Source organism: Electrona antarctica (genome assembly GCF_951216825.1).
Source record: "Electrona antarctica genome assembly, chromosome: 23".
In the NCBI taxonomy this organism is placed as follows: Eukaryota; Metazoa; Chordata; class Actinopteri; order Myctophiformes; family Myctophidae; genus Electrona; species Electrona antarctica.
The window spans coordinates 19,038,035-19,060,534 of NC_136804.1; the positions used below are offsets into that span (position 1 = coordinate 19,038,035).

A 22,500-nucleotide genomic window follows, 5' to 3' on the forward strand; every position below is an offset into this window, starting at 1 on the left:
GAGAAATTTTGCCAGAAATGTCTTTATTTATACTCATTTTGTTAATTATAGATGTCATTGGAGATGCATGGCTTCTGCATCATAATCTGAACAGTGACATAAACGGGCTGCTGATTAGACTCTTGAGTGATTTTACATCAATTAAGTGTGAAACCTTTTTTTCCCCTTACCACCCTAGGCCCTGGGGCTAAGCCACTGACCTAGTTGAGATCTAGCTCCGCCCCTGGCTGTTGCCTCAGCCGACTGCCACCTTAGTGAGGAATAGTTTGGTGAGAGAGCCAAGATGAAAGTTGTCCACGGTCTTATGGCTGTGGACAAACACATGCCCGTTCCGTCGAACAGATTGCTGGCCAGATGAAGAAAAATTCACATCCTTCTAATGAATAGTGAATACAGATTAAGAGGCAGAACTGTGGTGACAGTCTGCTGTAAATTATAAGGAGTTTCTTTCAGGAGTCTAGTAATTTTGTTGCATTAAAATCAATTTCATCCGCAGTCCCCACACAAAATAACCAAAACAGACAGGCAGTGAAGCACACATAAAAGCATAAAAACATGCATACAGTGTACAAGGTAAAAGGTGCATCTATATAGTTTAGCAGCGTTTTTAAAGGGCAGTACAGAATGATAAGTTAAGTAACTTGTGCATAAAGTGCATCGTTGCTTTCAAGTAATATAGGATATGCTGTCAAGGTGCATTAGACTATACATGGTCACAGGTTTGGACGTTTTTGGTTGTCGAGTAACATTTTTTTAGATTGTACTTAAAGGATGGAAATGACAGACAATCTCTTATTGTCAGGGGTAGGTCAGATGTTGTAATTATAAAAAAGTCGATAAACAGGGGTCCTATTTTGAGCAGTGTCATGGTTGTATTTTACAATATCCCAGTATTTTGGATCTGAGCTCACATGGCAGCGTTTTTGTGTGTGGCGTGCGCACGTCCGTGAACCTGTGTTAGTCCGCCTCCAGTACTCGGCACCATGCCAGTGTTGATGTGTTCTCTGAGCACCCTTAACAGAACGAACACACACACACACACACAATTGTAGGGCTCTCAACCGACCAGCACATTATATAAGAAATCGTCTCTATCCACCTCATCAGAATTCTGCAGGGCTTGGGTAGCGGTTCACTGCTATGGAACAGGTACTGGGGGGGGGGGGGGGGGTGGGTGTGTGTGTGTGTGTGTGTGTGTGTGTGTGTGTGTGTGTGTGTGTGTGTGTGTGTGTGTGTGTGTGTGTGTGTGTGTGTGTGTGTGTGTGTGTGTGTGTGTGTGTGTGTGTGTGTGTGTGTGTGTGTGTGTGTGTGTGTGTGTGTGTGTGTGTGTGTGTGTGTGTGTGTGTGTGTGTGTGTGTGTGTGTGTGTGTGTGTGTGTGTGTGTGTGTGTGTGTGTGGGGGGGTGTCTTTAATCATTGACCATTTCCTCTGATGTTTCACAAAGCCACATGTCTTTTTCTCACACCTCATTCTCTCTCTATCTCAGAGTCTGAGCCAGACCTCGGCAGCTAAAGCAGTGGTGGAGGACAGGTGAGTGTCTGTCTTACTGATTAGTTCTTACAGCTCCCATAATGCACTGCAGGATGTGGTTCCAGTTCTGTTAAGCGTTCTGCTTGCGGACAGTCATGCACAGAATCACTGAACAGAACACCTTGTTAAAATAGAATGGGAGTGGCCTAAATGGAAAAGTTGAATTTCTCATGTTTTTTTGTCGGCGTGTTTGTGTGTGCTCGTCTGCACCCAGCCTGCTGCCTGTATTGGAGGAGGAAGAGGAGGGTGTACAGGATCAAGCTCAGGCACATTCAACTGAGGTCACCATGGCAGGTACTTGTGTGTGTGTGTGTGTGTGTGTGTGTGTGTGTGTGTGTGTGTGTGTGTGTGTGTGTGTGTGTGGGGTGTGTGAGAATTGAACGTGGCATGTGCTGAGACACACACACACACACAGGGAGAGATGAACAAGTGTTGTTGTTTTCTGGCTCCATGTCTAGATGGGAGTGAAGAGATTGTAATTGCATCAACTGATAATTGAATCATCTTCCAGGAACAGAAATCCTTGGAACTCTCCCCGATGGTGGCTCTCCGGATTCTGCGATGGGTTTGGGCTCCAGTGAAGCTGGGGTCACGCTCTCTGACCCCAGCCAAGCAGATGACAGTGCTCTAGGTGGACCGGTGTCTCCAGGGGCCAAATTGGACCCACTCTCCTTGCGTGGCAAATTTAAAAGAGAGCTGGTAAGTACTGCGTTTGTCTTGTTTTCTTCTTAGCTTGAAGGTTGAATTATTTAATTCCCCTTATTAACCACTGTAACCCTGGCGTCCCTAGTATATTGGGCATGTGAATATAGACGTAAATTGCAGACCTGCAAGCTCTTGTGAGGATATTTTTGCTATTTTTTTTTAAATGCAGTTCACGTGGTTTTATGGTCAATAGTCATTCTTAACATGACTGGCTACTATGATGGAGGGCTATGTGTGAAGACATTTTACGATGAGTCATTGTAAAAAGGAACAGATCTGATTTTGTATTTCTCAATGGTGTGATTGTGCAATTGGTGCTTTTAATTTATGAGAAAATGCAGTCTGTCCGGCCTCGTCACTGTGTGTGTGTGTCTGTGTGTGTGTGTGTGTGTGTGTGTGTGTGTGTGTGTGTGTGTCTGTGTGCGCACGAAAGAGAAAGCGAGAGAGAGAGTTGGAGAGGGCATAGTTACAGATTTGAGTTTATCCTGGCGTCTTGGGATCGAGGTACGGGACAGGTTAGCGAGAATGGAGCACCACGCTGTGCTCTGATGGGTAGAAAACTATAGAACTAACTTACCACAGTGTGAATGACGAAGAAGGCATCATGGACAGAGATTGACGATAAACGATTGGATGGATTACTGTTTCAGAGAGAGGGCGTGGGGAGAGAAATGAAGTGATGGGAGAAAGATTAACATTTGCGCCCGTCCTGCAGGAGCTGTCTCAGAGCATGGAGGCCATTGAGGAGCACAGGGTGCAGGGCCACCCGAGTGAGGTCGGCGCCGCCTCCGAGAAGGAAGGTGAGTTTGTTTCGTGTGGAAAATGAAATAAAGTTTCATTCCAAGATGCTTTCCCGTTTGTGAAAATGTTAGATTCATCATCGTTTTTCGACCGCGGTCAAGATAATGGATTTCACAATGCCACGCCAGTCCTTCATTACCACCCCCAGTTCCTGCTTACTGATGCATTCATCAGATAGATTCACAGGGTTGGAGAGAATAGTAGCGTAATCATAGTCAGTATTATACTGTACCGTATATAGTACCCTATGTACACGTAGTAGTACCCTAGAATAGTACTCTAAGCTCTACTTCTCATGTCAGCAGTGGTTTACTTTAGAGGTAAGGTACTTTAGAGGTGTAATATCCTTCCAAATGGTGGGCAATTAGTATTTGAATTGTAATGCCTCCTATAGACATTGAACTGGTTTTTAATTGACCCTGCTAAACCAGTCGATCATCTCATCTCTTTGCCTAGTCGAGACGTCTGTGATTTCTGACGCCGGCAGTGACAGAGAAGACAAGACTGGGTAACTGAAGAAACTTTGATGGTTTTATTCAGACTAATTGATGTAAAAATAAAAACACATGCTGATTGTATCTATGCTCCTGTCGCCACATTCTCTCTCTCTCTCTCTCTCTCTCTCTCTCTGCAGCTTGTCGGCCAATGATAAGGAGATTGAGGTATGTATGGTATGCATTTACTTTTGAGTGTACGCCCAACCTGTCTGTGTAGTTTTATTTTGATTTAAGCACATATAGGCTGATCAATACACTTGAAATTATATTTTGCCATTTATATTTAGCCAAATCTAGCTTTTTAATCTAATGCAGCAAAAAAGGCAATACAATTATTGTAAAAAGTAAGCCTGCAAAGCCCTGCGTCGCCATCTGGTGTTCACTATCACATTTTCACCAATCACAGTGCAGTGGGTAGTCTGTAGAGTTCTCAACGGGCCTGAAAATTAAGGCCCAGCCCCAAGTGGTCCGGCACGAGGCCCGGCCCGACTAATTAGTGTACCTTTTAGGCCCGATCCGGCCCTAAAACATCGGGTGGGGTCGGGTTTGGACAGAATTTGAGAACTATCAGAGTAAAATTGAAACCCCTAATCAGTACCATCTTCATAATAGATACATATATATATATATATATATCTTTTTAGCATACATTTTATACCCGGCCCTGAAACGTCGTGCCTGGTCGGGTTTGGGCAGAATTTGAGAACTCTAGTAGTCTGCTTGCTGCCTTGTGTCTGCTTATGCAGCATGTTATTGTTATATAGACAGATGTCAGGTCATTGTTGACCTGGCATCCTATGGTATAGTGTGTGTAGTTTCAATGTACAGACTATTGATTTTGTTTTCAGATATTCTACTCTTAGTAATCTAGAACCATCATCTATTTCTATGCATACTGTATGTACCTTGTGCTGTCCTTGCTTACTGTAAATGGCTCTGGATTAAGAGCATCTGCTATATGCCTAAAATGATGCGTTGCGATGCGACCCGTTGTGATCTTGTAGACTGGCTATTTTCATTACATTTACATTGTAATGTAAATGGAAAGTGAAAGGTGGAAAGTGGTCCAAGCAATGGAAATCACAGACTTGAGTAAATGTCTCGGTTCATTTTCAAGCAACAGTACTTCAGTCCTCTGCTAGCTGCATACAATAATTCAACGCACTGTATGCTTACAACAATGGCTGTCATTTACAGAATGTGTTTTGTTTTGTTTGGTCAGACGGACTTCCAGCGTCTGTCTCTGGGCTTCAAGTGTGACATGTTCACCCTGGAGAAGAGGCTGCGTCTAGAGGAGAGGTCTCGTGACCTGGCTGAGGATAATGTCCGCAAGGAGATCTCCAGCTGTCAGGGCTTACTGCAGGTAGGTGTGTGTGTGTGTGTCTATGTGTCTGTGTGTCTGTGAAATACTACTACTACTAATAATAATAATGTCCAATACGCTGCACTGTCTGCTTCACATATATTTATTGACATTGTAAACAATGTCTTTTTAATTAGTAACGCCAAGCCGCCAGGACGAAGATTGATCAAAAGGACGGAGATTATTGATATCAAAACCGATTGCATGGCTCCACAGGCTGGGAGCGTCTGTTGCGCAACATTCGATGTTGCGCAACAGTGGGACGTCATCGAAAATGTTCCCCCCCCTGTTTAGCCGACGAGACCAAAAATCTTAAAACGTAACTAAATCATCCCGTCCAATTCTAAGCAAAGATTATGTGTTAGACGGCCCACCGCGGTCCGTCGCTAGTCGCGGTAGAATTGATCATACCTCCCGTTGTTGTCTATCGCCTCTAGAGTGTTTTGGCTACATCTAGGTGCTTCAGCCACATCCGGGATAACATCCGGTCCGTCAGGTAAAAGTGCTCTGCTGCTATAAATCGCTGGGCGCTATGATTTAATGGATTAAATAACCCCGGGCGTTCAGGGTGTTAACATACTCTGCCATACAGATCGGTTAAAATAAAATGTTATTCATTAAAATGTGCCTGGCTTGTAGATTTAAAAACGGTGAATACAATTGTATTCATTAAAATATACCTGGCTTTTAGTAGTAGTAGTTGTTTGTATTGACTGATTGGACATACAGTACGTGTAACAATGTTATCAGGAACACCCTGACATGTGCACATGCAAAACAATTCACAGCTGAAAGAAATTGCTCTAGGATAGAACCGGTCTTGTTGTGACCTTTAATGTAAAATAAACTACTTGAGGAAATAGACAATTATTTTACCGGTTTACCAACTATAGTCAGTAAACAGTTGGTAAACCAGTAAAGGCTAATACCAGAACCGGATTCTGTTTTGTGGCATCGTGCACGTACATGTAGTGGCATAAGCCATAATGGCATACATCGATGGATGCATACATACAGACGTTGGCTCAGGGGTAGTATGGCCGGTAGATCGGTCGATGGGAACCGTAAGGCCTGTTATCGATGACAAGTAATGTGCTCTCACTCTCTATCTCATATTCCAGGCACTGACCCCACTGTGTGAAGACGATAACCAGTCAATGGAGATCATCCAGAGACTCCAGAAGAACCTGAACATACTCATCCAGTCCATGACCAGGGTGTCCAGCCGTTCTGAGATGCTGGGAGCCATTCACCAGGTGGGACTGTGTGGGTGTACTGTATGTTTATGTATTGTACAGTATGTATGCATTCACCAGGTGGGACTGTGTGGGTGTACTGTATGTTTATGTATTGTACAGTATGTATGCATTCACCAGGTGGGACTGTGTGGGTGTACTGTATGTTTATGTATTGTACAGTATGTATGCATTCACCAGGTGGGACTGTGTGGGTGTACTGTATGTTTATGTATTGTACAGTATGTATGCATTCACCAGGTGGGACTGTGTGGGTGTACTGTATGTTTATGTATTGTACACTACGGTATATGTATGCATTCACCAGGTGGGACTGTGTGGGTGTACTGTATGTTTATGTATTGTACACTACAGTATATGTATGCATTCGCACACTGTGGCCCCTTTTCCACTGGTTGGGAACCGTTTCAGTTCTTTTTGGTTCGTAGTCCATGAGCCAGACCTCCAAAATTGTAACGTTAATTATGAATTGAGTGGGCATAACTATATTAAATTGTTGATAGGATCAATAGGTATCAGGTACGGTCGCCCCTAAACCATCTCGCCCCTCGATTTTTCCGCCGACCACTCGGACTGACGGTTCTTGTATTCTTTATTTTGTTTTTACTGAGAATAAGGTTAGAAATAAGTTTAGGGTTATACTGGGGTTACGTTTAGGTATAGGGTTAGGTTTAGGCATAGTTTTACTGAGGTTAGGAATTAGGTTAGGTTTAACCGTTTAAGCATAATTTATTTAGGTTACTTTAGGAATACCCAGGCCGCGCCTGGGGCGAGTTGGTAAAGGGGCGAGTAGTTCGGTATTCGATCAATATACGTAAATAATATATGATAACCCTTCCACAGTAGTAGATTTTTCATATTTTCTTTTATAACACACAACCATTGACAGTTTGGATTGAGCCTGCCTGGCTCATTCCAAAGAGAAATAAATAAAATTAAATAAATCTTGCCACAACCTTTGACTCTTGGTATCTCGTATACCGTTTGGTTCCACCTAGTTTCATTCAATTTTTTAATGTTTCAGGCATTTTGGTATGAACCTCATGTAAATGTGCCATACTGTAGATTTATTTTCCCGGTGTTGGGGTTAGGGAAGTCATTGGAGGTGATGAAACTCACCTACAGTATTGTTGTTGTCGTTGATCCTCAGGAGAGTCGTATTGGGAAGGCGGTGGAGGTGATGATTCAACACGTGGATAACCTGAGGAGGACGTACACCAAGGAGCACGCCGAACTGCTGGAACTCCGAGAGAGCCTCATGCTGAGCGAGAGGTCCTTCGGTTCACACAGTCAAGGTAAAGGTGGCCTCACATATATACAGTATAGGTACTTTAAAAAATCACACTTGTGTGAAGTGAGGGGCGCCTTTCATCACAATGAATATGCATGATGATGAAGTCACCCACGTAATTTGCCATTGCCACAGTAACAAAATACCTCAGTATTATGTTACTGTGCATACGTACCGACAAATGTTTTTTCCTCTTCTCCAGATGACTTCCGGGGGAAGAAGCCGTCACCATCACAGTACTACAAGGTGTGGCATAGATTTAAGATTGTTATAAACTTTTCTAGCTTGAGATTTGATGCATAATAATTAGAGCCTGTTGCCACAAGGTCTACATGTATATGCTTTTAGACCAGCTACATTTGATTGTTTGTTTGATTGAATAGTATATTGGACAGAAATGTAAAAACAGCAACAGAGTACAGTCAAACACTTGGTCTAAAAGTAAGTTGTGGTCTTGTTTCCATTCGGGCCCTGTGCAATCACTTCATAAACATGACATGGAAAATAACAAAATTCAATATCATCACATTTAAACGTTTATATACAGTAACCCGTTGGCTGGGACATGTCAGCTGCGTAAGTGGCTTCAAAATAGTAAAATAATGGCCAAACCGATATATGTATCAGTCGTGCTCTCCACAGATGATTGTTTTGTTGTTCTTGTCTGTCCCTGTAGTCATCTTCTACCCGGCGGGTCAGCATAGCAGCCATTCCCCGCTCCCCTGGAAGCTCCATGCACTTTGACATGGTAACACTGGCATGCCTAGCATTGAAAATTGTCATTTTATATTTGAAAGCTTCTGAGGTCCTTCTGTGTTTAAAGAAATGTTTCATGGCGCCTAGTCAGACCTTATTTTTACATCTGCAAGTATAAACTAAACTAATCTTTGGATGTTTGAGGTTGTCAAGCTCAGCAGTGTTACTACAACTGAAACGAACTGTGTACTGTGGCTTATTCCTGTTCTAAACAGCAAATGCTAATACGAGCATTGATAAATCAATGGTTGTCACTGTTGAAGGTTGTCCAGCTGATCATTAAAGCCTGTGTCTTGTTTACTGGTCACAGCTCACATACATTTGAATTTCCAGGGCAAAACACAAGATACCACAGATGATGGAGAGAGACTGACCCGCAGATCCCCCTGGTAGGTCTTTGTGTGTGTGTGTGTGTGTGTGTGTGTGTGTGTGTGTGTGTGTGTGTGTGTGTGTGTGTGTGTGTGTGTGTGTGTGTGTGTGTGTGTGTGTGTGTGTGTGTGTGTGTGTGTGTGTGTGTGTGTGTGTGTGTGTGTGTGTGTGTGTGTGTGTGTGTGTGTGTGTGTGTGTGTGTGTGTGTCACACACTTGTCGACTGAAGTCATTGGCCGCAGTTGTGTGTGTGTTTTTTTTTTTTAATTGGCATTACATGATGGGGTTGTTGTTCCCGTCTGCTCCTATGTATGTGATATGGCGCCATCTAGGAAGAGCACAGTGCGGCCCCCGCTAAAGCGCTATGTTAGCTCTGGTGCTATGGAGGAGCCGTCACTCATGACAACTATGGGGGGGTAAGAGATGGCCGAGAAGAAGAGAGAGCAATGTTGACCACTCATGTCTGTGTTCCACCCTGCACACGTACATTTCAGTGGACCCGGGTGCATAAAGATGGCCCTCCCCTATGTGGGGTTGTCTCCGTGTGTCCCACACACACTGCCATGTCCAATGTCTTAAGAGTGGTCGCTGGTCACGCCAATGATATCAAACGAGCAGTCGGGCCATGTTTTGTGCACCTGGTCCAAGGTTTGGGCATGTCCAGTGTCTATCAAAAGACGACACCCTCTTTGAACGTGTTCCACATGGTGCGTTTCCACTGCATGGTACCGACTATCCACTGTGGATAGTTATCCCTTGATGTACAGGAGCTGGTCATCATAGTGATTTCCAGATCTCTGTATCCACTCCAACAAAAAACGTTTCTAATAACATTTTAGGCAAGAAATACACCATACAGTAGCTCAATATTGATTAATTTCACATTGGCTACTGGTAGTTTAAAAGTTTGCTAACAGTATTGTGGAGCTTCAATACAGTATAGTATTAGGGCTTTCACTTCTAGTGATTTTTACTAGTTGACTAGTTGCCTTTTTTTTAAACAATATTTGTACATTTAAAAACTGTACATTGGTGACTAACTATAATCTAGCTGATCTTGAGGCCTACAAAAATGGCAATTTTACCAACAAGATCAACTGGTGGATTTACTAGTCGACTAGTTGAATAGTCGACTAGTTGCTTATAGCCCTATATAGTATGCAATGACGCTAGTGAAGACTCTCTCTGACCAATTAGTAGTCTGTAGTGTTTTCTCATCACCTTCTGGTAAAGGGTTAGGGTCAAACAAGATGGGGTCTATTAACAGCATGGCTTCCCTCTGGAATCTCTGATGTCATGTTGATGTCATATTGTGGATCTGATATTTATGAATTCATAAGATGTAAAATATTCGCACACACAAACATTAACACTATGTATAAAATGTTTGTATTTCCTTGGCCTCCTGTGGCAGTGTGCACAAGACATTTGGCGTGGATTGGTCCAGTGGCTCGCAGTACTACTAGTGGAAACCCAATAGAGGGTTTGAAGTTTCAACCATACGGTGGAAAAGTACCAATATGACTATACATTTTTTTTTAAGCCTCCATAGAGGGAGTCATCACTTTGATATGTTTTGGCCACCTGTTTTGTCAACATCAAAATGGTACAATATTAGTTTAATGAAGCTCTCCAAATTTAAATGTTTTTACTTTTACTTTGATAAATATATATAATTAACTACTGTAATTGTTCATAATTGTGCAAAACTCTTCTGTAGCTGATCAATCAATCCACAGTCACACAAATTGAGATGTCAAAACCAATTATCCATTGGTTTGTATGGGAATGATTGAATGGTGTGTGTGTGTGTGTGGTTACATAATACATATGCATGTGCACATGCGAGTGATCTTGTGTGCATGCTCTGTGTGCGTGTCTGTATGATAACATCTGTGTGTGTGCATGTGTGGTTGTGTATGCATGATTTAGTGTTTGTGCTTACTGGAACCGTGAGTTATTATGGTGAACTGGTCCTCCCCACATTCCCCACCCACCTCCCCAGGACGGCCTACGGCGACTCCCTGTCGGATGATGAGCAGATGGAGAAACCGGTTGTACAGAAAAGGAGGTCCAGCCTCTCAGAGCTGGGCAACAAACTCACCTCCCTCATTCTGCCACTCAAGACGTTAGTCCCATCGCGTCCTCCTGACTGCTAGCCCTGCCGCCCGCAGCACGTCCTTATTCCCAACACACACACACACTAGCCACATAGTGAAAGAATTCTGTCCTCGGCATACTTTATATGGAGGAAGAGGTTCAAATAATTGCAATGTGAAATTTGGGCATAATGTTTATTGTAAGCCTAATTTATGCTTAGTGTCTTTTTTTTTCTTCATTATTTATTTTTGGTCTGTGCTGCACAATACTTTTTCACCGAAGCACAAATTAGGCTGCGTTACAAAGCAAGATCTATGTAAAACAAAGGCTATGTGGGTTAGTTGAACCTCTATGACAGAAGTCTTTTATTATGGAGCTCTCGGCTGCGCTAGTTTCTTCTTTGGTCCTGGGCCTCCACTATCTCTCTGGTCATGATGACGGTGCAACTCCTATGTATCATGAGATCTGTGTGTTGTCACAAAATGTTGCTTTATTTTGAAACTGTAGGATGTCTTGCACTTACTTGCATAGATTTGTAGCAGGGCGGTGTTGAACTTGCACCATTTTATTGCATAAGTGTAAAGGCATCTCATGTTTAAACGACTCCATTTGGACTCTGCTGTATGTATTTTGTGGGACGACTTTGGTTCAGTGTCTTCTGCTTATTACTTAACAACATCTGTGCTTATTTATTTTCTGGTTTCCTCTTTCCCTTAACCTCTCAGAGGACAGGATGAGCTCTTTGTAATGATGTACGTGTGCAGGGTGCCTAATCCACAGTGGGAATTGCTTTTTGGTTTCATCTCAAAGCCATACAGTCATGTGGCCTTCCAGAGCTTTGCAGAGAAGGAGTGCTAGCAACTATTGCACTGATTTACTGTAGAAATCAGATCAGCACTCCTGCTCAAAGTGTTAGATGTACAGTACACTGTCTTCCGCCTGTGCAGCTGGCTACCGTACATTCAGCACTGATGTCTACTAAATCCATTCCATGTGCTCGCACTACGGTGCTGTCCGCATTATAATAATTAGCAGATCTCACATGTTGCATTGTGGCGTTGTAGATTGGCTATTTCCACTACTTGACATACGACATATGTTTAAGTGGTTTAATGAGAAGTGGTCACTTTTGGTAACATGGCTATGAAAATATTGTTCTTACTAAACTCATTACTCATTCACTCTTCTTTTAACTGCCGCCTCTGTCATTCATTCCTCCTCCCTCTCATCACTCTGTTCTGTTCTAATCCAATTCCGTCCCTCTTTCTCTCTCCAGTCCGAGCCCCACTCCCAGTCTAACTGCAACAGAGTCTGTGACGGCACCGTTTCTGTCCCAGAGTCTGTCCACCACCTCCCGGGCTGCGGTGGCCAGGAGCGGCAGGGGCTTGTGGTTGTGGCTGGCCTTGGTGGTGGTCCTGGCAGGTAATCATTTGTCTAAGTGTGTGTGTGTGTGTGTGTGTATATATATATTTTTTTTTATCTGACCTTTAGTTGGGGAGTATTTTAAATAATAATTCTTGTATTATGACCTCCAGAATTATAGCCATGTCATTTGCCATGGCATTTGAAATGTAATCCTGTAAACAGTGAAGTAATTCAGAGCATGTACTGACTGCAAGTATGTTCTTGAGTTCCCCAGTCTCGACATTTACTGATTCAATAACTAATCAGTAAATGGACAATGTTGTGGTCAAACCCCTGCAGGGCTCTTGGCACTGCTGGCCAGCCTGGTGATGCAGCCAGCAGCTGATGCGTCTCCGGTGGGGACCGGGGACTCATGGATGACCATCCAGCAGCTGCTATGGCCCTACACGGGGCTCCGGCACAACGGACAGCCCCCCATCTAGACTCCTGCCCCCGTTGGGCCCAAGGTGGATGGTGCCCTCATCCATCAGCCCTCTGCAGATCACTGCTTGATGGACTCATGAAGATGGAAGAGTCATTTTCTCTGCAGAGGCTGTTGGAGGTTTACCAGTGCTTGAAGACATCTACCCACCAGACAGACAGTCAGAAGGCACAGAGGAGGCCTTGGGGAGATAATCAACTCTTTTGAGGTCTTTATGGTTCACGTCACGTTTGCTTAATTAGTTTGTATTGTGTATTTGTGTGTGTATGTGTGAAGTGGAGATATGGCAGCAGAGGCTGGGGTGATCCTGAATATTTGTCTTTTGGTGCCGTTGGCGACATCTACCTGCACTGAAACCAGAACTCACTGTTGGCACATTTTGAACCAGTCTTATGGACACAGCAGCATTGAACTGATCCGTTGCCTCCCAGGTCTGTGTGGATTTTATGGACCTGCAGCCCAGATTTGGCCATTTTGCTTTAGAAACATTTCTGGAGTCACTGTCTGCCTTCTTTAACCTGGATGACCTTCCTCTTCTTCCCTCATTGGCTCCAAAGCAAAACCTTTTATTTTTTCCCAATGGTAATAAAATGTCTATTTTAAGTTTATTTTTTATTGTTTTGTTTGCAATTCAGTTTTATTTATGTTTTGGTTGCATACCTATTTCATTGTTATTATGGATGTACGTTGTTACAGTCTTAAACACCAAAGCATTTATATGTCCCTCTTTGGGTTCTTGCTGTGTTGACCACCGTTTTCAACTTCATACACTTTTTGTATGTTCCAAAGAGGGTGCTTTGAAAACTTTGCACAAATAAAACTATTTTAAGAAAGAAAGCCGTCTGTTATGTGTGGTACAATACCAAATATGCTTCTAAGATAATGTTTGTGTATATAATGTTTATTATAGCCTTGCCGGTGTGAAGCCCCTACTCGATCCAGTCATCTGACTGGCTTACCATTTAAACCTTATGTTGACCACGGTCCCATAGTGGTCTGTACTTGGTCTGCTCCTTTTCTCCCTCTACACCAAATCCACTGGAAAAAGACAAATCTACAAGCTTGTATATCTACTCTTTTCGCTGAATGTTTGCCCTATAATAGGGACATGATGTAGGAAACAAAATAAGAGACTCATAAAAATGTATCCACAACCCACAAATGGATGTGTAGAGGTTGGCAGTGTCATAAGAGCTTATGTCCGGGTGCCAGAGGTTGAACATTACAAATCATTTCCTTCTACTATTGTCTTACAGAGTTTCCGTAAGTGTCCGTGGTTTAAAGGACCACTTCACCACTTTTCAACCTATCTTCATATAATAGGTCCTCACTAATAATCATGATAAAATGGCACTATTTTTTTTCTACTCTGTCTGTGTCTCATAGGAGGGCTGTGGGCAGTTTAGAAACCGTCTTCCAGTGACATCATTAGGCAGATTAATTTTTTAAACAAGATTTTTTTTTACAAAAATGTTTCGATTTTCATTATCGTGAGAACGATGGCTTCCATTTTCGCATTGCGACTTTTCAGGACTAGAAATCCTGCAGTTTTTATTAGCTTGTATTCCCCATCGATGATGTCACTGGAAGACTGTTTCTAAACTGCCCACAGCCCTCCTATGAGACACAGACAAAATTGCGCCATTTCTTTCATGATTATTAGTGAGGACCTATTATATGAAGATAGGTTGAAAAGTGGTGAAGTAGTCCTTTAAGCTAATCAATGACATGTACGCCTTTAGGTGGAGGGTGGGCCTATATATGTACTATGCCTTTTCATTTACTTGTTGCAACTCGGGGGAGAGTATGGAGATGGGGAAACTCATGGAAGAGCGGGCGGACGGGTCAAGATTTTCAGCGCATTTATCGCGGGCGGCATTTATAACATTGATACTACAATACTATACTCATATGACCACCTTTTATTATGATGACTGATCAATCAATAAATGTACAGACCTCTTAACCCATTTAGATGTGAGGGTTCATGTGGTTAAGCCCCATTTTATACTTCTAAACAAAATATGGCTTTCATAACCACATGAACGTTTAGCCATGCAATGGAGTCATGTGACAAAAATAGCCAATATAAAAGCTCAATCGATGCATTGTGAACTTGTAGTTAGGCTATTAAAAATATATGTATATGTATATATATATATATGTATGTGTGTGTGTGTGTATATATATATATATATATATATGTGTGTGTGTGTGTGTGTGTGTATATATATATATATATATATATATAATCTTTGAACATTTTCGTCTATACTGACGACAAATAGGGAAGAGGTTGAAAGTGGTTAAGAATAAATAAGCGTTCGGGTGGCACAAATTAGACTCTGCACTGTGTCAACAAACAGGTAATGGGATTTCCGTATCCTCTCCACCCCCTCAATGCTGGTGTCCTCGCGCAGCATGTGGACAAACGTGGAATGGAACTCTGTGTCGGGGTGGAGCTCTGGAGAGAAGGACTCATCCTTCTCCTTGATCTTCAGCTTCTGACACCTCTGAGCTCCCAGCAGGAAGACGCTCCATGAGCCATTGGGCACCTGCGAGGGACCATGGTGCTCGCATACCTGGCGACAAGAGTTCAGATAGGAGAGGAGGGAGATTAGTGTGTAAGGGTGCAGTTAATCAAACTAATCGATTAAAAAATGATGATGACACAGTATATACTGTACTAGAGGTTTGGGTTGTTTATGGTTATTATGTCTGAGTCGTAGGGACATCATGGCCGTGGTCCGCTGGCTTATGTATTTGAAATATATCGTCCTTAGCCTCCGATCCTGATATGGTGGTTGTGTAAATATTGCTCTGATAATCAATCAAATATATCGTAACATCTCTAGTGCACAATGCTCATAGACGTTAAAACTCTTTGGGTGCCAGGGGGTGGACACCAGTTTTGGTCCCGGGTGCCACTTTTCCCATTATAAATAAAAGAAAGAAAATTTCATTATATTGTGCATGTAATGTGCATGTCATAACCTGATCACCAGTTTTCAAAAACATGGATTAAAACATTTAAAAGAAATCAGTACATAGTGATATCGGGCTCGTCTTAACGTCCCTGGCACTTAAACATGCACGGAATGTGAACCAAACGTGAAAATGTTTGTTTGCTCTTAAATAGCAGTTTGGCGTCTCAGATAACAAGCATTTTAAGCCGCTGGGTAATCACATATCTGGCTCCAATCGATTAACATCTTGTCTGAGACAATAGACAACACAACTTCCCTTTTCCTCATTCTGAGAGAAATGTCACTGTGTGCACTGCCATGTCACGTATGCCTGTGTGTGGGTGTCTGTAAAGGCCATGGTTGTCCATGATCCTTTGAATTAAATTAATCCTCAGGAATGGATTTCAGTGTGGTTCTCTTGTGTACCTGCATAACCAGATGCTCAGGCCCACACTTGGCATTCCATTGGCTCCATGTGAAGGCGTAGGCAGGTGAGAGAAGGGCCATCTGTTCATAAGCAGCATGCTCTATCAATGGGTCCTGTCGAGGAGAGGACCAGCGCAGCTCATTTTAACACCAATCTCAATCATGTGCAACCCGTTACCTCACTGCAAGCATTGCATTGCAACACTGTTTACAGGATCAGGTGACACAGTTCAGAGTGTTAAGGAAATGTACCCTGATCACAGCTACAGTATGCATAGCAGAGTATTATGTGTGCGACTGACTGAACAAATTAAATAACTTGACATAAGAGACATATATCTCAGGAAGTAGGAACAGACAGACAAGAGAGGTCTCAAATTTAAAATGAGGAAATGGACTGGTTGCATGCTTAGCTTGTTTTCCTGTTTAGATGGCTGTGAATACCATGTTGGCAGTGAAATGACAACATACAACAAACTATTTCAGCAGATGCATGCAAAGGGCTAGATGGGGGCTGCCAACCGTGTTGTGTAACACAGTAAAGAATTGCAGCACATGGACACAAGTTTGTCCACTCGGTAAATAACACAATCACACAATTTCATTCCTGTTGTGTCGACAAATTGCAGCGCAAGTCATGCCCCGAGTTGCACTTTTGGGAGGGGAAGACCGAGACATTATTAGGAATAAACAAGTTCAAATATTCAGTTTAAAATGTCCAATGGCGTTGACTTTGTTATGACACAAAGATGTGTTTTCAGGCCTCTGCAGTTGATACAGACCTTAGCACAGCTACTGACGTATTTGTCAGTGTACTCGTTGACAAAGATGTTGACCCCAGCGCTGACCATGGCTTTCTGCAGTGCTGGACCATTCATCCATCTCCCTACAAGGTGAGAGAGGCCTTTCTCCTGCTCTGACTGCAGCATACACTGGTTACCCTGTTGGACAGACAGACAGACAGACACTGTGTAAGACAGAAATCCATCCTTTTCACCCTTTATTTTGTGATGGTAGTCGTAGAAATGCAATCTCACTATAAAGACATAATGCTTATTGACTGAGAATGTCACACAGAATCTGACGCTTTCAGATGTTTGTTCTTTACTTGGACAGTGATGCTGAGGTCTATGAGGGCTGTATTGATGGTGAACAGAACCGAGTCCTGTCCCAGTGGCCTCAGCTCCCAGCCCTGGAAGGGCAGGTGGATATAAGTGTCCTGCATCAACACAAAGGCATGGAAGGAGTCCATCTTAAAGGATATTTTGTCCTCCTCCGCCTTGTAGGAAATATCATTGATCCCATCTGTCTTCCATTGCTTCCCTGGAAGACACAGAGTTCAAGCAAAAATTATACTTTGGTAGAGGTTTGGGTTGCCACACATAATAAAAAATTCTGATCTGGATAAATTTCCTAATTCAGTCAAATCAACACAAAATTGATATTCAAACAGAATGCTGTGTCTTGTCATTTATACATTGGCAGAATCAGCTTTGTTTGCATTTGTTTATGTGCAAAAAGAGTGACTTTGACACCTGTATCACCTTGGAGACTCCTCCTCCTCTAAAAATGATTATTACTTTATAATCAATGGAGAAACTATTGTAGATATATATCTTTAATATTTGGAGTTACATCATGGCATGGTAACTATACCAATCCAAGTCTCTACTAAGTTTTCATGACCTCATACATATCTCCCGATTTCATTATCTGACTTGAACCGATCTAGTGAAGGTTCAGAATTCAGAGTAAATGTTTACAGTAGTTTTGTTGCCTGCATCGTGTGTTCATCTTACTCTACTCTAGTCCCAGTCTGTCTCACCTACCTTCAGGGTCCCAACGGGCCACATGTGGCTGTTCCAGGAAGAGAACGGAGTCAGGCAGCGTGACGGACATCCCCACGGGGGGACAGGTAAGTACGCCGCTGTCCTCGACGTTCACTGAGGCTGAGCCCTGGAGCTGAGACTGCTCCGTTGTGTAGGGGAACACCTGGAGCCCCATGTCCAACAGCTGGGGAAAAACATGCAGGAGAGAGAGAGAGAGAGAGAGAGAGATAGGGACCACCTGACCATAACCACTTAAACCCTATATTATTAGTTGACAGAGCTCTATACAGTACTTGGTCCATTCCTTTTTGTATAATAGACCCGGCTGTAGAGCACAGAGTCGGTAACGATGGAAGTTGGAGATCCATGCCCCACCCAGCTATGCAATACCCGTTGTACCCGTGTCAGAGTACCCGTTCCACCCATCTGTCTGTGTCCCTTTATGCCCATATATGGAGATTTCTGTATCTATCTCTCTGTGTCCCTTGATTCCTATATATGGAGTTCTGTGTCAGGCATGCCCAAATATGAAGTGTTGTGATGTCAGAACAGGCCAGCTCCATATATGGAGATATAGGGGTGATCAGGTCCAGATCCCAGGTAGAGGCTTTTGTGCTGGTTCTGGATAACCAGCTATGGACTGGACAATGGGCACCGCACTCCCTGTGGGGGTGTGGAACACGTGTGTCGAATTTGAAGTCGGTGGGGCGAATGGTTTTCGAGTTACGTGGATTACAGACGTACACACATACGTGCATACAGAGACTTGGTGCATTTATAGATATAGAACATGTACTATATGTATTGTACTCAGCAGAAGTCTGAGGATAAGCCTTGGTGCATGTTGTCACTCACTTTTAATAAATCTTTAGAAATAGCTACCTGATGTGCGGATTAGATTTTTCTTACATAATACCCGTTGTACCCGTGTCAGAGTACGGTCCGTTCCACCCATCTGTCTGTGTCCCTTTTATGCCCATATATGGAGATTTCTGGATCTGTCTCTCTGTGTCCCTTTATTCCTATACTATATATGGAGTTCTGTGTCAGGCATGCCCAAATATGGAGTGTATGTGTGATGTCAGAACAACAGACCAGCTCCATATATGGACCATGGGCAGGGGCCCTGTCCAGAGCCCGGGCAGAGGCTCGACACCGGGCACTGCACTCCCTGTGGGGTTGTGGAACGTGTGTGTTGAATTTGAAGTCTGTGTGGGGGCGGTCGAGTTACAGTACGTGGATTACAGCCTGTACACATGTATTGTACGTACAGACTTACAGAGACATGGTGCATTTATAGATAGATATCTTCAAACTAGCCGATCTACAAGCTCACAACATGCCGCGACGTGAGCAGGGACGGATTAACCCCCACGAGGGCCCCTGGGCCGGTAATATTTGCAGGGCCCCCATAGCGCGCGTGTGCGCGACATTTTCGTGTTTTTATCATCTTTTTAACCTAAATTGAACAAAATCAACAGCCAATGAAGGGCCCCAGGAGCCCTTTTCAGGGTGTCAAACCTAGTACCTCACGGTCTAATTTCCCCGAAGGGCACCTGAGAGCCAAGGGCCCCTGGGCCACGGCCCCACTGGCCCAATGGCTAATTTGTCCCTGGACGTGAGCTTGTAGATGGTGCTAGTGTTTATGTGGTGAAGTTATTGGGACAAATGCAGCAGAACCAGCACCACTTAGTGCTAGTCTATATAGACACATTCTAGTATTATGTATTCACCTGTATGATTTCCCAGCCGTTGACCCGTTTGGACTGAGGCGGGAGGCAGAACACGTCCCAGTAGAAGATCCCGCCGAGGGGTGTGTACTGCAACAAGTCCACCACATGTGCACCGTCGGAGCTGTCAATCAATGGCTCCAGCAGGTCAGGACCCGAGTCCCCCCCACCTGGGAGGAGGGAGAGAGAGAGAGAGAGAGAGAGAGAGAGAGACAGAGCAGCTGCGAGCTAGATTTTTTTGCAGTGGTGGAAAAAGTACTCAAATGTTTTAATTAAGTAAAAGTACAAATCCTTCCTTCCTTACAGTACAAATACTGCAATATAAAAATACTCTGTTGCAAGATTTCAAAATGTACTTGAGGAAAAGTTAAAAAGTATTTACAGTACCAAAAGTAATAGTAGGCTATACTCATATTTTTTTAAATAGCAGATCAACAAGCTCACAATGCGTTGCATCGCCGTGTAGATCGGCTATTTTCAAATAGCCCACATATACAGTATAGAGTTGAAGTTGTTGTATATGTTTTGTAATAATATTCTAAATCTACAAAGTAACTAATAACTAAAGTTTTCAAACAAATGCAGTGGCGTAAAAGTACAATATTTGCCTCTGAGATGTAGTGGAGTAGAAGTAGAAGTACTGGAAATCGTAAATACTCGAGTAAAGTACAAATACCTCAAATTTGTATTTAAGTAGCCTACAGTACTTAAAGGGGCATTTCACCGCTGGAAGAAACTGCAGTCACTCAATGTTAATAGTATTAGTAGTAGATAACAGTAGCATAATTAGAATTTTGCACCCTATGGCCAGAAAAAGTCTGTGTGTTTGACTAGGGTTTGGCTGGATTGCTGAATTGCTACAATGCCTATAATGCTTTGGTGCACTTCCCCTCCTTGTGGAGAGGGGGGAGGCTGCATGGAGGTGTGAGTTTGTAGTCCAGGAAGGAAGTGAGACTACATTTTCAATCATGACAGTTTTTTTGTCATGAACATGGCATCATGACTAAAATATCAACAAAAAAACACATAAAAACCCCAGGAAAGTGTTTCTTGTGATCCTAAACATCATGCTTGGAAACCAGGCCTTAGTCTGGTTGCAAAAAGGGTGAAGTGGCCCTTTAAGTAAATGTACTTAGTTACTTTCCACCACTGATTTTTAATACATCCTGAAAGTGTGGGCTGTGTGTGTGTGTGTGTGTGTGTGTGTGTGTGTGTGTGTGTGTGTGTGTGTGTGTGTGTGTGTGTGTGTGTGTGTGTGTGTGTGTGTGTGTGTGTGTGTGTGTGTGTGTGTGTGTGTGTGTGCGCGTGTGCATGTGCGCGCGTGCGTGTATGCTACTGGAGGTTGTGTAAAATGTATCAGGATTCAGGAAGCCTTGATGCTGGGTGTCTCACCTGAGACTGTGTCTGTCTGTGTCACTATGGGGCCCTGCGAGTCCTCTATGGGCTTCTGGCCAGCACTCCTCACCGAAGCCTGGCTCACTGTGCTCTGCTAGAGGTGCACGCACAACGACAATGAAAACGCCAATCGCTGCATATTAGACCGGTATTAGTGGATGGAGAAACGTGAGTTTATGAAAAGCTAATCTAGGCTACAGCCTACAAGGGTGTTTCCCGGGCGTCCCCAGTAGAATTTAATATATTGTAGGATCAAAATCAGTATATTTTAAAATCTTGAAATGTTGCAAAAGATATTTTTTCGGGATCTGTGGCAAAAATACATCAGCATTCCATTCCTCTCCATCTTACCTTCTGTCCGTCAGACTCTCTCAGTGACTGAACCTCCTCGTCCGTCCCGCTCACCGTCTGTCCATCAGACTCTCTGATTGACGGCACCGACGTGTCTGTCCCGGTCACCGTCCGTCCATCAGCTCCTCGGACTGACTGCACCTCCTCGTCTGTCCCGTTAGGCAGCGTGGGGCTTTCTCCACCCTCCGTTATCTCCCCCTCTCCTCCCGTTTCCTCCTGCTCGGGTGAATCTGTCTCCAGAAAGACGGCCTCCTGTCTCCCGCTAAGGGACCTGCTGGGACCAAAAAAAGACAAGGAGTTTAATACCAGAGAGTCTAAAGCTGTAAAGTGTTATATCCTACCTGGGATTCGAACCTGGTGTGGGAGACCAAGCATCTCCCACTCATAGAAGAGGGAATCCCTGCTTGTCTAGAGGAGATATTGTGCTTATGAGCTTCAGGCAGTGCTGACACTCTGACACAGTGCTGACACCAGGGTCTAAATGTCTCAATGGAAGAGCAGGGAGACCACCGCCAACCACTGCATTATGTGCTAGTTATATTGTATTAACATACTCTATCATACAGATTAGTTAAAATAACATTTCCGTTCTAACTAATTAAGTGGCAGATTGCAACTTTTAATATTATACACAAGCTTCAACTGAAAATATACTGAGGTTACAATATCAGTTGTGACAGTAGGATTGTTTGTATTAGTAATATTAATACTGGGAGTTGAGTTGACTGATTGCGTGATTAGTAGCAGCTGTAGGAATAGCCACATTAGTAGGAGTAGTTCTTACTGACGAAATAGCCAGAAGAAAGTGTGTGTGTGTGTGTGTGTGTGTGTGTGTGTGTGTGTGTGTGTGTGTGTGTGTGTGTGTGTGTGTGTGTGTGTGTGTGTGTGTGTGTGCGTTTTCTGCGTGCGTGCGTGCGTGAGAGGGAGACCTGTGTATGGGTGCATGTATGCTCTGTTGTCTAACACGGGCCAGAGACGTCAGATGGTCGTAGCGGGTGTGAAGAATGCGGATAGCGATGTCACTCCCAGCCAGCTGTTTGGGAAGCTCGAACCCTAGACCCACATCCTCAAACTGAATGTCTGTGAACCTGATGGGACACCAACGCATAGAGATGTTATTGAGCAATGACAATTGACAATGACACTTCACATTACTTACACTTTTGGACCACACACTGGAAATGTCTAGTTGGTGGACCTTAGAGAGGTTAGAAAACTATAGCTACTGTGTACGTTTAATTCTCAAGTCAACTAGGAGTTATTGCTACCCAAATATATCACACTCAAACG

The 22,500-nt window shown here is 43.4% G+C and overlaps 2 protein-coding genes across 5 annotated transcripts in view; one reads left to right on the forward strand and one right to left on the reverse strand.

Annotated features, from left to right (window-relative positions):
- Positions 1-13,350, forward strand: part of lrmp (lymphoid-restricted membrane protein) — a 47,516-nt gene extending 34,166 nt beyond the window's left edge. For 2 of the 4 annotated variants that reach the window (XM_079494328.1, XM_079494329.1), the window contains exons 24-39: positions 1,487-1,530; positions 1,745-1,824; positions 2,042-2,229; positions 2,951-3,035; positions 3,493-3,544; positions 3,671-3,698; positions 4,756-4,896; positions 6,018-6,152; positions 7,303-7,447; positions 7,646-7,689; positions 8,120-8,191; positions 8,533-8,588; positions 8,900-8,983; positions 10,573-10,695; positions 11,944-12,089; positions 12,372-13,350. In XM_079494328.1, coding sequence (XP_079350454.1) covers positions 1,487-1,530; positions 1,745-1,824; positions 2,042-2,229; positions 2,951-3,035; positions 3,493-3,544; positions 3,671-3,698; positions 4,756-4,896; positions 6,018-6,152; positions 7,303-7,447; positions 7,646-7,689; positions 8,120-8,191; positions 8,533-8,588; positions 8,900-8,983; positions 10,573-10,695; positions 11,944-12,089; positions 12,372-12,514 — 1,566 coding nt within the window. In that variant the 3' untranslated portion in view covers positions 12,515-13,350. The remainder of the gene's footprint in view (positions 1-1,486; positions 1,531-1,744; positions 1,825-2,041; positions 2,230-2,950; positions 3,036-3,492; positions 3,545-3,670; positions 3,699-4,755; positions 4,897-6,017; positions 6,153-7,302; positions 7,448-7,645; positions 7,690-8,119; positions 8,192-8,532; positions 8,589-8,899; positions 8,984-10,572; positions 10,696-11,943; positions 12,090-12,371) is intronic. The other 2 variants (XM_079494330.1, XM_079494331.1) reach the window with 2 other exon arrangements.
- Positions 13,351-14,779: 1,429 nt separating this feature from the next.
- Positions 14,780-22,500, reverse strand: part of dnai7 (dynein axonemal intermediate chain 7) — a gene marked incomplete at its 5' end in the record, with an annotated part of 12,231 nt that continues 4,510 nt past the window's right edge. The window contains 9 exons of the mRNA XM_079494734.1: positions 14,780-15,095; positions 15,906-16,019; positions 16,688-16,846; positions 17,014-17,228; positions 17,735-17,918; positions 19,468-19,634; positions 20,857-20,953; positions 21,211-21,481; positions 22,140-22,298. Of these exons, the coding sequence (XP_079350860.1) occupies positions 14,820-15,095; positions 15,906-16,019; positions 16,688-16,846; positions 17,014-17,228; positions 17,735-17,918; positions 19,468-19,634; positions 20,857-20,953; positions 21,211-21,481; positions 22,140-22,298 (1,642 nt within the window). The 3' untranslated portion in view covers positions 14,780-14,819. The remainder of the gene's footprint in view (positions 15,096-15,905; positions 16,020-16,687; positions 16,847-17,013; positions 17,229-17,734; positions 17,919-19,467; positions 19,635-20,856; positions 20,954-21,210; positions 21,482-22,139; positions 22,299-22,500) is intronic.